Source organism: Coccinella septempunctata, chromosome 3 (assembly GCF_907165205.1).
Source record: "Coccinella septempunctata chromosome 3, icCocSept1.1, whole genome shotgun sequence".
NCBI classification, from domain to species: domain Eukaryota; kingdom Metazoa; phylum Arthropoda; class Insecta; order Coleoptera; family Coccinellidae; genus Coccinella; species Coccinella septempunctata.
In genome coordinates, this window is record NC_058191.1 from 38,417,419 (window position 1) to 38,435,122 (window position 17,704).

General features: G+C 33.5%; 1 protein-coding gene across 1 annotated transcript in view; it reads left to right on the plus strand.

The window, feature by feature from the left end:
* LOC123309148 (activating transcription factor 3) overlaps positions 1-17,704 on the plus strand; it is a 59,999-nt gene that overhangs the window by 25,823 nt on the left and 16,472 nt on the right. The window contains exon 2 of the mRNA XM_044892102.1: positions 15,921-16,275. Within this exon, the coding sequence (XP_044748037.1) occupies positions 16,114-16,275 (162 nt within the window). The 5' untranslated portion in view covers positions 15,921-16,113. The remainder of the gene's footprint in view (positions 1-15,920; positions 16,276-17,704) is intronic.

A 17,704-nucleotide genomic window follows, 5' to 3' on the forward strand; every position in this document is an offset into this window, starting at 1 on the left:
TCACGAACTAATTTAAAATCCGCATAACTTCATACTTTAATCGCATCTCAAGGAAAATTCGAACTACATTTACTATTTTCAATATTTACCGGATTCTGTACATCATCTGTGAAATGAGGACTAGTAGATTATGATCAGAAATAAGGTAATGAATTCTTTACTGTCTTTGTTAACGTAATGAAATCGAAAACTTGCCATATTTCTTTATCGAATCACAAATAGTTAAACAAAAACCTTTTCTACTGCAGGTTATGACCAAATAAGGCCCTACGTTTATCTGAAGTTATTGGTAGTTCAGAGATTGGAAAGGTATGGAATAATAAGTATGATAGGCTTTCACTACAAGGAATCTCATTAAAAACATTCTCTCCCTTGTACAATAAGATAATCAAGTGGATGAAAGTAAAGTTTTAACTTGAAAAACTCAGATTGTTAGAACTACTTTTCATTTTTCACGTTTTATCTTGCTCATTCAGAATTTCAGAAAAAAAATCAGCATAATGATATTAACACTAAAACCGCTGATAGGCAAGTAGATAAACCAACCGTATATTGTTTCAAACAACGAGATCTGATGCTTTTCACTTTCTAGGTCAACTATGCCCATCAAAGGAAAATGATCTACGTGTAATCTTTATAGACTGAGCTATCAAGCAATTAAAAGCATTATAATAATTCGATCAGATTAGGAAACCGAACGCTGAAGTTAATAAAATTAAATTGGCTCTAACTAGGTTAAGTTTTTCCTTTCGAGAAGAAAAATACTCCTCCATCAGATGAGAATCTAATTCGATGAGTGTTGAGATAATGAACATGCAAAATATTATTGTATGTATAGGAACTCCATTCACTTTTATTTTAGCACTCGGTTGGCCATGGAAATTTGACACATTCCACTCTGTATAGTACGAAAATGTGGGGTTATGAAGCTTGTGAAAACATTTTTGGGATTTGAATCAACGCTATGTTGCCCGTTCTACGTAAAAGTTTCTTTTATTACGTATTTTATCACAATGTCGAATCTGTTCGGAAAATATGTGACGAACATAATTGAAGTTTATACAAACTGACTGAAGGCATACCAAATCCAGTTATTTGCATGGAAAATACAAGAGATCAGTATAACATCATAATATGCACAAGCTTGAGGAGAGGTAATATTCGTTATATTCTTTGGCTAAAGTTTGAATACTCGTTTGAATACGTTACATCAGTTGAAGATTTCAAAAATATTAACCCGAAGATGAAATGAATATGATGCAGTGGTTGGGAATGGGTATCTCCCGAAGGAATTAACAGATAATTACAAGAATGTTAAATTCTTCAACAAAAATCATCTTGCATCAATATAAGTAAAAGGAATTAAAGGAAGTTTCAAGTCAAGTTCACATGAATAAACTAATAACAGGACAGCTGGCGCGTATTTCATCTTAATACATTGATATAATAATAATAATTAGGTATTTATTGGTACCTTAAGACATTTATAGTGTACGGGACAAGTCAAATGAAAAATAGAAAAATCAATTTTCGGGAACTTATTCTACGATGACATTCATCGAAAATCCTGTAGTAAACTTTTCGCATTAATCCACTCAAACATAAAATTCTCAAATGCCACCACTTTTTTGGTTCTCCCAATAGAAGGAAATTCTTTGTCATCCTCTTCATTCACAATCTTTCTGATTGTGGAAATATTCAGCTGAAATATAAGTCCTTCAGATTCAGATGAAACATTATATAAATTCTCTTACATTGAATAAGTTCGCTACCGTCTGACGTATTGTGGATTTTAGAATATCATCAGGGTATAACTATTTGAATGAGCGGACCTGAATTATAAAATAGCACTTCCTGTAACCCTGTTTCTTTTTTCAATCACTTTCGGCATTTTCGTAATAAAAATTGATATTAGTTGTGGCAACGGCGTTATGACATTAACGACATTTCATGAGTGCCAACCTTACTCCGTTCTAGTTATAAAAACTTATTAAAAAAAATTTTTCATGGCCAACCGACTGCTAAAATAAATGTGAATGAAGTATACGTATATATTGAAAAAAGAGATCTAACTCTGTTTTTGATAACACCAAAAATGTCCCTTCCCTTAATGAATTAATACAGGGTAATCAACAAAAATATTCTTTGTTGGAAACACTCTAATCTCGACGAATTTCTGTTCCCAGACAGTCTAGCCGAATAGATAAATCCTTGAATTCTCCCATGTATTTCAGACAATCGCAAAGATAATTCAGCTGGATAGGAAATGATGGGTCTTCTGAATTTATGGGGACCACTAGAGATTCACTATTCGAGAACGAAGCCACAAGGTGATTCTTCAGAAATAATTATGGGTTGGTTTTGGTCAAGGTTAAAAGAACGGCAAATTACATCCAGAGGCGTAGCAAGCTCTTGTGACACCCGGGGCGGAATTTCAACATGTCGCCCCCCAACCTTACATAACATTGTTGAGCCTTTTTTGTTTGTTAACAAAATTACAAGTTTTTATTTGAAGTGTTTGAAACATGGGCATAGAGGTGTGAAGGGCAACACGTAAAATATTATATTTGAATGAAAAAAATCAGTTTTTTGCACAAATTCAATAACTTATCAGCATCTTTTCTTTCAGAACTTCTTTTTTCTGACTTTGCTTTCTGCAAACTGAGAAATAGTCTCATCAAAGTCGATCCCTCTGGCTACACCATGCTCATTGGATAAAATAGCCAAGCAAGATAGTCGAGCTTGGCTCATAGTAGATCTGAGATAACTTTGGATAAGCTTTGTTTTGAAAAAACTCAGAAACACATAATGTAAGGTAAACTCCAAGTGCTAACGTTAAATTTGGAACAGAATCTGGAAGCTCATACTCGACATTAAACTGCAATAGTCTCAAAGAACTCCACTTTAGAGCTTCTTCTTCAGGAACGCTAGCCGAACTTTTAAAAACCTCCTCAGACGTGGGATTTCTTTCAAAATGTCTTCTGAAGACATTTCTTCATAACTCCAAACTAAACTGCCAACTAATTCTAGCAATTCAGTTTCTGAACTCTTCAGCAAGTTCTTGGTCTGCAAGATAGCACACCTGAGTGATATCACTTCCATGCCTTGGCAACGAGTGTTTATTTTTTGTTGAAACGTGTCAATGCACCCTAACATCGATCGTCCGATATCTTTTTCTCCGGCATAGATTTCCTTCTTCTGAAGGTTCTTCTTTTGGCGGTAGGAATTTTCATCTCGTCACAAATACCTTTCGCAAATTCCATTGCCTTTTCCACAAGAATTTCCCTGTTTTCAATCAAAAAGGCCATTAAACTTCTCATTCTGATGAGGCACTTTTCTACACTGTAGGAATAAGTGTCGAAAAGTTCCTCATAAGAATGAGAAGTTTAAAAGCCTTTTTTCTTCTAGTGCACTATTCCATAGACTCAAATAGCACAAGAATGAGAAATCACATTCTGCAGTTAATAAAGTTTGAGCTGCTCTTCAAGTGTGGATAGTTTCTGAAGGGGTCACAAAGTTCCTCAATGCTATATCGGCAATCTTCTTGGAACTTTGGAATGCAGTCTTAACAGCTTCATACTGAGTACTCCACCTTGTCAGTCCTCCTGCTACTTCTCAACAGATCGACCTTCACTAAATTGCGAAAGTGTGCATATGTAGATTACCTAACTCTGCTCCTCATCCTATCACATTTAGAACTATCAAAACGCATGGGAAAACAAAACTCACCCAAATTGAGCTGCCAGCTGCCAGATCGAAGAGGTAGAATAATCTGGACCACTGATTCAATATTTTATTTCTGTACGATTATACGTACACCACGGCACCAATAACAAAGCTAGTCTAGATTACCACAAAGAAGCACAAGCAATAAACGAGTAAACGGCGCTTGCGTATTATTGCAGTCGAATTTAGGTACTGACGCAGACGCACTGAGGATGAATGACGAAATTAAACTACTGGAAGAGGCAGGCGCAGTGGAAACATAATGGGTCATAAATCACTCCACCCGGACACTCGCTGCTCCTACTCTATTCAGCCCTGACTACAAGTTTCCTTCTCGACGCCATCGTACTCTTTGCTCACTGTTCCGCTCCTCGCTTAGTAGCCATTTTCAAAGATTAACCTTCCTCTTTGCCATTTTACGATATCTATCCTAATAGATAATTGTACTTCACCCACAATTTTAGCGATCGTACGTAAACTATATCTAAAATCGATCCGACTTAGATGTACTTCTTTATTCTTTGCTAGGAAAATAAGCTCTAATCAAATATAAGCCTCTCAAGATACATTTTTGTCACCCCCACAGGGCTGGCACCCGGGGCGGTCCGCCCCCTCCGCACCCCCCTTCCTACGCCTCTGATTACATCTGCGAAATTAAACGAGAAAGATGGGTTGATTATATTCGAACTCTAGTTTAAGCGACCTACGGCCGTGGTTTGTGAATGAAAGAAGTGCAGGATATTTTTTTCTAGTTGGAGGATATACCGTTGGGGAATTCTTCAGAGTTCCAGCTGAATTTCGCGATTTTATACAGGGTGAGTCTTTGACTCGTACAAATATTTCAACAGTAGATTATTGAGGATAAAAGAAACAGTTTTTTGCTGCACCATTTTTTCCGATTCGGCTCTGATAAAAAGATAGGGTCATTTTAAGTTTTCATAATGAGCTGAACCACCCCTGTAAAAACAAAATTATCTTCAGAATAACTATATAAATCTGTGACACTGCACATCTGTGGATCTTTTAAACAGAGTTACATTCAGCCAAAGTGCCCAATTTTTCAAATTTCTCAGATACTTTTTAATTTTTGAACATCAAATTACTCGCAAACTGCGTATTAAACGAGAAAATATGAAGAATAGGTACTTGTATTTTACAAAACGCTCTAATATTCATAAGATAGCATTCAACTTAGTTTCAAGAGTTGGATTCTTTGAATTTTTGGTATTTTTATGGTACGTAAGGGTCCTAATGACAAAACTGGAAGACGTGGGTTATATTATGTTCAAAAAAGATTCATCAAATAAATGAAAAACTATATTCCGAAATTTATTTCATCCGATAAAACCGTTTTATGGTTTTTCAACAGCCTGTATCTTTTAAACCGAGCCGATTCAAAAAAATGGTAAAGGAAAAAAGTGTTTCTTTTGACCTCAAGAATATACTGTTGAAATATCTGTACGAGTCAAAGAATCACCCTGTATGACGTCATTAACTATGATTTAAATACCTATTGATTAATTATTATTACCATCAATGTGTCCATGGAATCGACTTAAGAAAATCACAATTCCTTACGAAATTATTGAAAATTCTGTACACTAATCATAAATTATGTTTAGTGGTCACCTGAAAATGGTTTGAAAGATTCACTATCCAAAAACTACACCCAGAAGCGAATATTCATATTATCAACAAAATAAACAATTTCCAACGGATTATGCAATGGGCAAGTGAAACATCCTCAATGCCAATTATCAATCGATCTCTATATACACTCTGTCGTTGTTTATTTTTGCAATACCGCAAAACTGGGCAGACAGCCATATCTTCCTTATAACCTACCACAATAAGATTGAACTTTGCGAGTGAAAATTTGGATTCGAGGATCATCACTAAATTTAAAAAAATTGAAAAGGAAAATATAGGACTAGTTTCGAAGTTATAATAGGGGTTTGCACCTAGTTTTCAACGTCGCAACATTGATAATATTTTAGTAAGATAGATCAGGAGCTTAAACCTAAGTATCCAACTTTGCAGAACAATCCACAATCCTATGAACAGGCCTCTTATCGTGGGACACCCTGTATATCGCTTTTACTGTGTGGGCGATCAAAAGCCAGTACCTCCTTCGGAAAACAAGAAGGTAGTAAATTTGCATGATCAAATGGAAGTTGATCAGATTCAGGTTTGGTATACCTACCTCTTCAAGAAGATTTTCTCTAGAAATTCTCATCAATATATCGAAAACAAGTGTTATTGCTATTAAATGCATTTTAACTGTGTATATTTCTGTTTTGAAATCGATGAGAAAGCATCCAAACGAAGAAGTTCAGTTGCTATTGATTCTAGGAATCTGAATCAGCTCATGTAAACATAAAAAAAGTTTCAGATTTGATCCATTTTTTATCTGCCCTAATTATCGATCAAAAATGAACCAAAATCATCACTCAATTCCGAGAGACTTAAACAACAGTCCATTCCGAAGTAGGTTTACCAGACGAGAGGAACAATTCATATTTTAAAAACCAATTTCATACAATTACTGTATGTTCCGAATTGGAATGAGTCTACATCGAAAGACATCCAGGTCGAGGTTAAAAGTACCTTTATGGTGTAATCATTCAATTGAATTCATCACAGGAGGCGATCCCACAATGGGACAGTCATTATGGTTTTTGGCATTTCAAGAGAAAATTACCGACTTTTTTGGGAAAGTTATTTATTGTCCAGAACGAGGACAGGAAGTATCGGAATATCAACGTTTTGAGCTTAATATTATTTATATCACGTATAACTCGAGTAGAGACTGTCTATTGTACAGGGTGTTGTGAACACTACGAATGAATAATCAGTTTGATAGCCATTAGTTGATTTTTTCCCAAATGGTCAGGTTTGAACAAGTCTTAGATTTGGGTTCGAATTGGAATAATGAATTGAATATTTCAAAGCAATCATTCTATACTCCATTCACTTTAATTTTAGCAGTCGGTTGGTCATGGAAATTTGACACATTTCACTCTGTATAGTACGAAAATATGGGGTTATGACGCTTGTCAAAACATTTTTGGGTTTTAAATCAGCGCTATGTTGCCCGTTCTACGTAAAAGTTTCTGTTATTACGTATTTTATCACAATGTCGAATCTCTTCGGAAAATATGTGACGAACATAATTGAAGTTTATAAAAACTGATTGAAGGCATACCAAATCCAGTAATTTGCATGGAAAATACAAGAGATCAGTATAATATCATGATATGCACTAGCTTGAGGAGAGTTAATGTTCGTTATCTTCTTTGGCTAAAGTTTGAATACGTTACATCAGTTGTAGATTTCAAAAATATTAACCCGAAGATGAAATGCATATGATGCAGTGGTTGGAATGGGTATCTCCCGAAGGAATTAACAGATAATTACAAGAATGTTAAATTCTTCAACAAACATCATCTTGCATCAATATAAGTGAAAGGAATTAAAGGAAGGACAACAGCAGGACAACTGGCGTGTATTTGTGGCTGTTCATCATAATATATTGATATAATAGGTAATAATAATTAGGTTTTATTGGTACTTTAAGACATTTACAATATTTAGGACAAGTCAAATTAAACATAGGAAAATCAATTTTCGTGAACTTATTCTACGATGACACTCATCGAAAATCCTATAGTAAACTTTTCGCATTAAAGCTACTTTAGGTTTGATTATGAAACCGGCCGTAATTCACTCAAACATAAAATTCTCAAATGCCACCACTTTTTTGGATCTCCCAATAGAAGGAAATTCTTTGTCATCCTCTTCATTCGCAATCTTTCTGATTGTGGAAATATTCAGCTGAAATATAAGTCGTTTAGATTCAGATGAAACATCATATAAATTCTCTTACATTGAATATGTTCGCTACCGTCTGACGTATTGTGGATTTTAGAATATCAGGGTATAACTATTTGAACGAGCGGACCTGAATTCTAAATAGCACTTCCTGAAACTCTGTCTCTTTTTTCGATCACTTTCGGCATTTTCGTGATAAAAATTGATATTAGTTGTGGCAACGGCGTTATGACATTAACGACATTTCATGAGTGCCAACTGCCAACCTTACTCCGTTCTAGTTACAAAAACTTGAGAAAATTATTTCATGGCCAACCGACTGCTAAAATAAATGTGAATGGAGTATACAAAATATTATTTCATTGAAAAAACTGATAGTTTGACAATTATTTCTCAACATCAAATGAATAAATATTTCCGATTTTTTTTGGGAATTCTCAACAAATCCTATATCAATTTTATATTCTAAAATTTTAATTATTACACATTCTTTAGTTACTTACAGTTTTCTTCCAAAAAATAGCCCTATAATCATATTTTAACCCAAAACCAAATTCTCTTCCTTGAAAAAAAGTATAAAATTATAAATCAATCAACTGTAATGATGATAAATTGTTTCAGACACACAATAATTAGTGATCATTATGTAATCACAATGCTTCACCCGAATGGTAATGGATTTATTAATCCATTCTAATTTCATGAATATGCTAGTTATGAATTAGAAATGGTCACGCAATTAAACTCCTCAAAACTCTTTTTGGCAACAAAGACAAAGCGACAAATAAAACGACAATACGTATTTGAATAATTTATTTCTGACACCTTATAGGGTCGTAAATTGAAATGTTGATTGGTGTTGAATCGTTGTGAGTGTATGTCGATACTTTTCGGCAAGGTTGTTTCACTTGACGGGTGAATTTTGTCACAGAAATTCAAAGAAAAAAAAAACTAAAATGCATATAAAAATTTGGAGAATGTTTCGCTCACAGTTGAAAAAAACTGAGTATTTATGGCTTATGAAAGTATTCAAGAAATTTCACATAGCTTTTATTGACCTCTAAGCTTTTTAAGCTCGTTTTTTGAAGTCGTTTGGAATATTCTCCGAAAAAGTTGAATCAATTATCACCACATCGTCAATACAATTCGATAATTTATATGTTGATGATTGTATAAACTGAGAATAGTGAGAATGCAATAATAGAGATGACTGTCAATTTAGAAATTTTATAGGTTTCAGTATGGAACGGTGATAAATAGGTACATAACTTGAAATCTCTGCGATGTTACACTAACTTATAAACACCCTGTTTATATCTGTACTATTCAAAATCGCTTTTATCGAATATTATTCTGAAATTTAGATTGTGTGGAATGGAATATAAGAAACCGAAATGACAAAATTAACACTTGAATTTTTCTCTGGCTGTATGTTTATCTGTCGTTTAAGCCCCCAATGGAATTGTACATTTTCAATGTGTTGTGTTGCTGGATGACAATGATGACAATTAATTTTTCTGTTACATATTATACGACCACTATCAAAATTGGTAATTAATAATATCACAGAAGTGAATCGAAATATGAATATCGACAAGCATGTGGAGCCCCAGATTCAATTCTATCGTTCAATGCATATCCCATTTCAGTCCCAGTGAACCGATAGATCATATTTTTAAAACAACCATATAAACTATGAGAAATGCCACCATATATCATTGGCTCCAAGTGGAATGTCTCACAATGTAAGAATATTCCTCGGTTTACTACACTTGAAATTCAACTGTATCGAATAACACAAACAATAACATCTCTGTTATATCACACCGAAGTTCTTCCATTTCAATGGATAATATTACCCAAATTTCAATTTCATGAACTCTCGAAACACATCATTAACTTTTGACAAATCCTTTAAGCGATATGAAAAAAATTTCCTCACAAATTTGGACAGAAGAAGAAGTATTTACTTAAGATATAATTCTGAAATGAAAAAACATAATATTTGTATTATAATAATTCGTTGATTTCAACATCCAGTGGAACCCAGGGATCAAAATTAAATTCTGCATCTCATTAAAATCATATTTTCCTTCTTGATCCACGTGGTTTTACTTTGGTTCTACTTCTGTCTAATTTTCATCAACCTCTCTATGGTTCAAAAACCAAGGATCATTTATTATGTTCATTATGATTATCCAAGCGTGCTTAATCTATTATAACGATTATTTGAAACCAAGTACAATAGCTCCAGTGTTTAGGTTAAAAAGATAGACATGACAGAAAGTTGTAGAGTTTTTTTACACAAATTTTTTACCCTTTTCATTTGGTTGATTGCTCAACCACGAAATTCTGCCGGGTATTTGGTAGAAAATTCAACAGACGTCTTCCAGTTTTCACCATGAATAATTGCTATTTCATAAACATAAACAAGCAATCAATACACACCACACTCCCACATAACACCTTGGGTATACAGAAGTTATGAAGACTTGAGAAGAAGTTGACCTCAAAAATTCTATCGGTATTATACGAAATAATTGACAGAGAAGTGTTGATCAATTTTCATTATTTATAATATTGATTTTGGAGTCCAAACAATTTCGAATGACCTTCTATTCATCTGTTGAACCGATGATGGCTCTCGAAATTTAGGAATGTGTGGATATTTTTAATTGTTCATTGTGTGAGATAGGCCGGTCCATTCTGTACCCTATGATTATGTGTTTAGTAATTTTTTCTGAAGTAATTATTGGTATACAATGTTCTTCAGTGAAAGGCAAACATAGTCCGGAGGTCTGAGTTCTATTGGACCATCTAAACCATATACAGGTGTCCTGCAAGTATTGTTCCATTATACTGCAGTATTTAGTTGTACAGAAATCTCATCTACCTGATTGAGCTGATTTTTTAAAATGAGTGGCAACAGCTAAACCTCGAGTATCCACTGGAATTCTTCCAGTAAATACTGATCAAACAGAGAAATCGAAAGAATATTCAAACAAATATCCTATACACTATCAAATACATGTTAGCATGCATTCCATCGAATCACGAATTAATAAAGCACAAATCAATAAATTCAATGTACTATGATTACATTACATCAGATCTAAAATTAGTTTAAAAGTGTACACTCGGTGGTCCATTGAAAGGAGTGTAATTCCATTTGTTTTGCCGAACCCCATTATTTATAATAGGTAATTATAGGTGTATCAGTTTTACCTTCGGGCGTTCTTTTACATCAGCTACTATCTGACACAATTCTACGAAAATTATCCAAACAAAAATATCAAAACTTTGAATTCGTTTCTCTCTTGGAGAGTGAGTAAAATTCAGAAGGTCCTACACCAGATGGTCATATTTTTTTGAAGCGAGCTACTGGTGTATTTTAAGAAGAATTACCATGAAGATGACAGAAATGTTCCCCCTTTTCTGTAATATTTTTATGAACTTTTTTCCTCAAAGTTGATCAAGGAATGTACCCACACCTGAAATGAAAAACTATATTCCGAAATTCATTTCATTCGATAGAACCGTTTGTGAGATAGAACCAAAAATAACATTTTTTATGGTTTTTCAATAGCCTGTATCTTTCAAACCGGGAAGATTCTAAAAAAATTGCAAAGGAAAAAAGTGATTTTCAAAAATCTACTGTTGAAATACTTGTACTAGTCAAAGACTCACCCTCTATAAATAGCTATATGTACCTACTTACTGGATTCTTCGAAACATTTTTCGATGTACAGAAATTTTTTTATAATAGAGTAAATTTATCTTCAATGAATCTATGTATTCAGATAAGGCAAACTGTATAGTGTCGTGTAATTGATAGGTGATTGCACTTTTTATTCGCAAATTTCCAATTTTTTCGTCGTAAATTATCCAAGATCGTAGAAACATTTCAACCAATCATTCCCAAGCTTATATGTATCAATTAATTCCGATAGAATAAACACCGCTTTTATTTCCGTCCCTGATTTTTTTTCATTGGGAAATGAGCTAGTTTTTCTGACAACCTTGCGAAATTTTTGGTAAACCTCTTATTAAGCACTCAAATTCAGTCCCATTATGATGAGCCAAAAAACCTGGATAAACAGCCAAATTAAATATCCAATTGTGTCGTTAGTTTTATCGAAATATTTAATCGAATTTGAGTACTAGATCAAGAAGTTCGTCACTGAAAATGTTTCATGGATTTTGTATATTTTCGCACAATATACATTTTTCATCAGCTGTATACTGGAATAAATAATGAGGAACTCATATAGTTATATTGTATTCTTCAGGATCTAGACCTTCTTTTTTAAAAATAACTCTTTTTCATCTGTGGATGGTTAATATTCACTTCATTCCTCGAGGAATATATTACAACCCACACAATTATTAAACTATGCTTATCAATTCTAATCAAAGCTCATGGACATTGTGACATCTACCAGATTTAATAGTGATTTATGATTCGGAAGATTGATAACTCTTGTCGGAGACCAATTTTTCATGGTTATCGAAAATTGTTACTTCACAATTATTTCAATTATTCATTTCAGTGGAAGGTAAAAAGTCCGAACGATTGCTGCAGTTTTCGAGATGAAATTATTGAAGATTCAGCTCAAATAATATTTGCTGCTTGCTGCACTTTCATCTTGTTATATTTTCAGTATTTTTGATATGTTATGGTTTTAGTTGGAAAGATAATATGATATTTTTGGTTATTTATATTTATTTCAATTTTATTTTGTTATTATTTCATTTCAACTTGGGGCTGTAATCCCACTGCGATCTCTGTAATAATTATGAGACCAATATTAACTTGAAGTCTGGTTTGATAAAGCAATTTTTTATCTGATACTTGATTACTTATTCTTTTCTTTTAAACCTCTGAGATTTGATAATTCTTTTGGGTACCTTTCATGAAAATAGGTAGTATTATTCATATAGTTGTAAATATTTGAAAAAAATCCTACAGTGCCTTATTCACTATATCCAATCCATCTCAGCATCATAATATTTCTTATTTTTAATTTTAACTAGGATTTTTTCTAACTATTTTGAAATTCTGATTGATTTGTACGATTCATATGAGGACTAGCACTCTAAGATTCTTCCTCACTCACTGTGTATATTTTTCACCTTGAAATATCGAATAAACTTGAACCTTTCATTGAATCATTAATTCTCGAACAGAGTAATGGATCGATTATACAATCCGACATTCAAAATATAGAGAATGATTGATGTTCTCCCTTCGCTCGAATACTAAAAATTTTCACGCAATATTGAAATGAGACTTCGCCAAACAACCTTCTATTATATTCGCTAGAAAATTGCAAACGATAGAAAACCTGGAGAGCTGGAACCCCTTCATCAAAACCCTTGAAAAGTCCATTCTTGGGATTATTTTCGTATTCCATAGAACTACACCAACCAGTAGGCCATCTTTCTGAGGATGATTCTATCATTGCTGGTGTTTTTTCTTTAACCCTTTTCACATTATAAGTGTTTTGAGTTTAGTTACATAGACTTGATGAAAAATCCTTCAGTTTGATACTCAAGGATACGATAGAACTCTACAGTCTCACTCAAAACAACTTACTAATAAAAAAAAAGGTTTTTTCTGGTCCATCAATAAATTTTTCATCGGGACAGTCATAAAAATAGACGAATTAACCTTTTTGCGTTCGCAAGTACCACAACGTCACTACTTTCATGATTTAAATCAATCTTTCAATACCCAATAAGTACTTAATATTCAGAGTACCAACTTTGAAGAGGTTTCCTTACATTCAAAGTATATATGAGCATTGCCATATACGCTTTGAAGGGGCCCACATTAGGTGTACAAATAAAGAGGTGTGTTTGCTGAATTACTGTATTTTTATTTGCACTTCACTTCTCGGTTTGAAATTTTATAGCTACAGTATCCGACTGACGGACACTGCTCTCTTTCATCTGATTTGTTATGACTTATGACGTTATAGTTATTGGGGTATACCCAGTGATAAAGTTGCAGACAGTGTTTCATGGAAACTAGCTAAAGAAACTGTGAATTGCTGAAATTCAGGCACACCATAACAAAAATTTCTAGGAAAATAGTGAAAATTGGCAATTGCATTCAATATTATCAGTAGAATGAAATAATTCATGATGAATGTGTGTACATAAGATGAATCAATGCCATCTTCTTTGTTACTAATCTTTCCAATGGCACTCGAGAAGAATTTTCTGCTTCAAATTTCAATATTCCTTCATATAACTTTTTTAACTTACGGAAAGTCCTATGGTTTTTAATACGGACCTGGATTTTTTAATCGGTTCAAAGATGAACAGATTGACCGATGGAAATACATTTCAAGCTCAGATTATCAATTGATTACACTAGGTGGTTAAATAATTTAGGTTATTCCATGACTATACTCCATTCATATTTATTTAATATGAATTAAATTATTAAATTTTCCTTTCAGTTTAATACTTTTTGAGAAACTCTAGTGGTTGGTTTTTCCTATACAACAGAAAAATTTCTAGACTTAGACAGAACTATACTCCATTCATATTAATTTTAGCAGTCGGTTGGCCATGAAATAATTTTGTCAAGTTTTTGTATCAAGAACGGAGTAAGGTTGGAACTCATGAAATGTCGTTAATGTCATAACGCCGTTGCCACAACTAATATCAATTTTTATTACGAAAATGCCGAAAGTGAAAAAAGAGACAGGGTTTCAGAAAGTGCTATTTAGAGTTCAGGTCCGCGTATTCAAATAGTTATACCCTGATATTCTAAAATCCACAGTACGTCAGTAGGTAGCGAACATATTCGATGTAAGAGAATTTATATAATGTTGCATCTGAATCTAAACGACTTTAATTTCAGCTGAATATTTCCACAATCAGAAAGATTGTGAATAAAGAGGATGACAAAGAATTTCCTTCTATTGGGAGACCCAAAAAAGTGGTGGCATTTTATATTTGAGTGAATTGATGCGAAAAGTTTACTACAGGATTTTCGATGAATGTCATCGTAGAATAAGTTCCCGAAAATTGATTTATCTATAATATTTTTCATTTGACTTGTCCTATAAACATTATAAATGTCTTAAGGTACCAATAAATACCTGATTATCATTATTATATCGATGTATTAAGATGAACAGCCACAAACAAATACGAGCCAGATGTCCTGTTAATTGTTTATTCATGTGAAATTTTTGTTCACAGTTCATGTTGACTTGAGAATTCCTTTAATTCCTTTTACTTATATTGATGCAAAAGGATTTTTGTTGAAGAATTTAACATTCTTTTAATTATCTGTTAATTCTTTCGGGAGATACCTATTCTCAACCACTGCATCATATGCATTTCATCTTCGGGTTAATATTTTAGAAATCCACAACTGATGTAACGTATTCAAACTCTAGCCAAAGAAGATAACGAACACTAACTCTACTCAAGCTAATGCATATTATGATATTATACTTGTATTTTCCATGCAAATAACTGGATTCGGTATGCCTTCAATCAGTTTGTATAAACTCCAATTATGTTCGTCACATATTTTCCGAAGAGATTCGACATTGTGATAAAATAGATAAAAACAGAAACTTTCACGTAGAACGGGCAACATAGCGTTGATTTAAAACCCAAAAATGTTTTGACAAGCTTCATAACCCCAGATTTTCGTACTATACAGAGTGAAATGTGTCAAATTTCCATGGCCTACCGAGTGTTAAAATAAAAGTGAATGGAGTATATTTATTTACCTATTGTTTACGGCCGTACCACCCTGACAATGCCAGTTCACGTCTGTTCTCGGTTATGCCGAAAACTTGAAATTAAGTTTGCCATTCCTCAATTTCGCGTAATATCGTACTCTCTATTTTGCCATTTCGATTTTTTCAATATTCAAGGTCACGAGCAGCTCCAGCATATCATTTCCAATCTAAATTGCTCGTATGAATGCTTGTCGTTAGAAATTCTTCGGAAAGCATTCGCGGTATTTCTTTATTACATCCGTACTGGATGATGAATAACTCGTATTCATGCTTTATGCCTTTTCCAGTCATTTTTATAATTGACTTCTAATCAATTTTCGATCTTAACCATGTTTAACCACTAATTATCAGACACGTGTGTTGAATGAGGAAAATGCTGGTCAGTTTCAATTTAAGGTGTAGAAATTGAGAAAAATTCAATATGATTTTCGTGAAATAATCCGTAAAACTTTTTAATGAGGTTTTCGTCTTAGTTTTTATTGCTCAATATACTCTAAATTTTGACCACTCATCACCTTGTTTAATGTGCATTAAGTATTTTTAATAAATAATCGAAATTCAGCATAAAATAACAGGAATTTTTTTTTGCAGGTCCCCTTCTTCAAGAGAATCCTTGCACCACAGCCGAGAACCAAGCTGTCGATAACGTGAGCTGTGCGACGTTAAAACTGTATAGGACACATTATCCAATTTCTTAAATAGTGATAAAACCAGCTTGTGAGCATCCTCACAGGTTTCGATTGTGATTTTAGTTGTAAAAAGTGTTAAAAAAATTCGTGATATTATGTATAACCTGAACATTAGTTTGGCCGAAACGGCTGCGCATGCGGCCAACAATCTACTGATAGAAACTAATGGACCTACGCCTAGGACACCGGAGATTTTGAATTCTCTGATCGCCATGACAAATCCCCTCGATAACTATTTTGGAGATGGTAGTCACAAGGTGAGTGAGCATTTCTTTGAACTGACATCAAACTGCCTTTGATTGCACAATATAAAGGAAAATCGAAAACAGTAACTTCTTATTTGCTATCCTGAATATACTTAATGCAAATTCGAAAAGTACTATGCCTATCGCCCTTGACGTGACGTCAAAACCACATTGTCATATCATTGGTTGTGTTAGAATTGAGATGCTAGACTAAACGCTGAAACTTCTCAAAAAGTATCACCGAATTTTTCTTCAATTCTCTGGTGACATTTTTATTCCCTTAGGCAAGGCAATAATAAATTTTTTGTAGATGTCCGATTGATGAGGGCATTCTGATTAGAAACCATTGTAATGGCATTTAGTGATATTTTTTACTACAAAATTTGACGTTCGTTAGGAGAATACAGTCAAATGTAAACAATGAATTGTATGAGCTATGAAGGTAGTCTTCTAGTAGTCCTGTATATTTCCGTCCCAGTGACATTATTTCATAGGGTTGAAGTGGATAGTTCCACTGGGAGAATTTCATAATTACTAATCAATTAGCCATCTGGCTGTTAGGATATTGTTCAGAGCTTAAGGGAATACGTAATTTAAAATTTCATAACAAACACATCACATAGCGTTTCGTGGAAGTTTTTTTCTGGAATTTGTATCAATTTTTATTTCAAAATGCGTTAATTCGAAAACTACCTTAGTTAGGGTAGCTCACAACAATTGTTTACCTTGGTTCAGGTTAGTATATGCTTACGAACTATCCAGCAATGAGGGTGTTTCTGCACTGACTTGAGCTGAGTAACAAGTGAAAGTTACCTGAAAAGATTAACTAGAAAATCTTAATCAATCGGAATTCGAGCAATCCATTTCAGAAAAGGGAAAAGAGAAAAAGACGTTGGTCAAAACAAAATATTCTGATTAGGTTAGTTACTTACCATGTTTCTCTGCTGTGCGCTGAATTTACAATAGATACCCTACTCAAAAGATTCACGATAAATAATGAAATTATAAAAAATTCATTGCCAGAGAAAGATATTGTTCAAAATGAAATAATATTGTTTCGGGTAACAGCTTAGTTAGATTAGTAACCCATCATGGATTTTAGTTTTGAGTGGAATTTACAAAATTCACACTCCTCAAAAGATCAACAAGTCAAAATCGAACTGAACTCGAAGAAAAATATTTTCAGAGATGGATATCGTTCAAAACGCAAAATTCTTTCAGGTTTGCTAGGTTAGTAACCCATTATAGTCCTTAGCTTTGAGTTGCATCTATAGAATTTAGCCTTCCCAAAAGATCGAGAAGTTATAATAGAACTGAACTCAAGATAAAATATTTTCAGAGAAGGATATTGTGCATAACGCAATATTCTTTCGGGTTAGCTAGGTTAAACCCCTACCCAAACTATAAGTATAGGCTAGGTTAGGTTAGCATATCATAGATG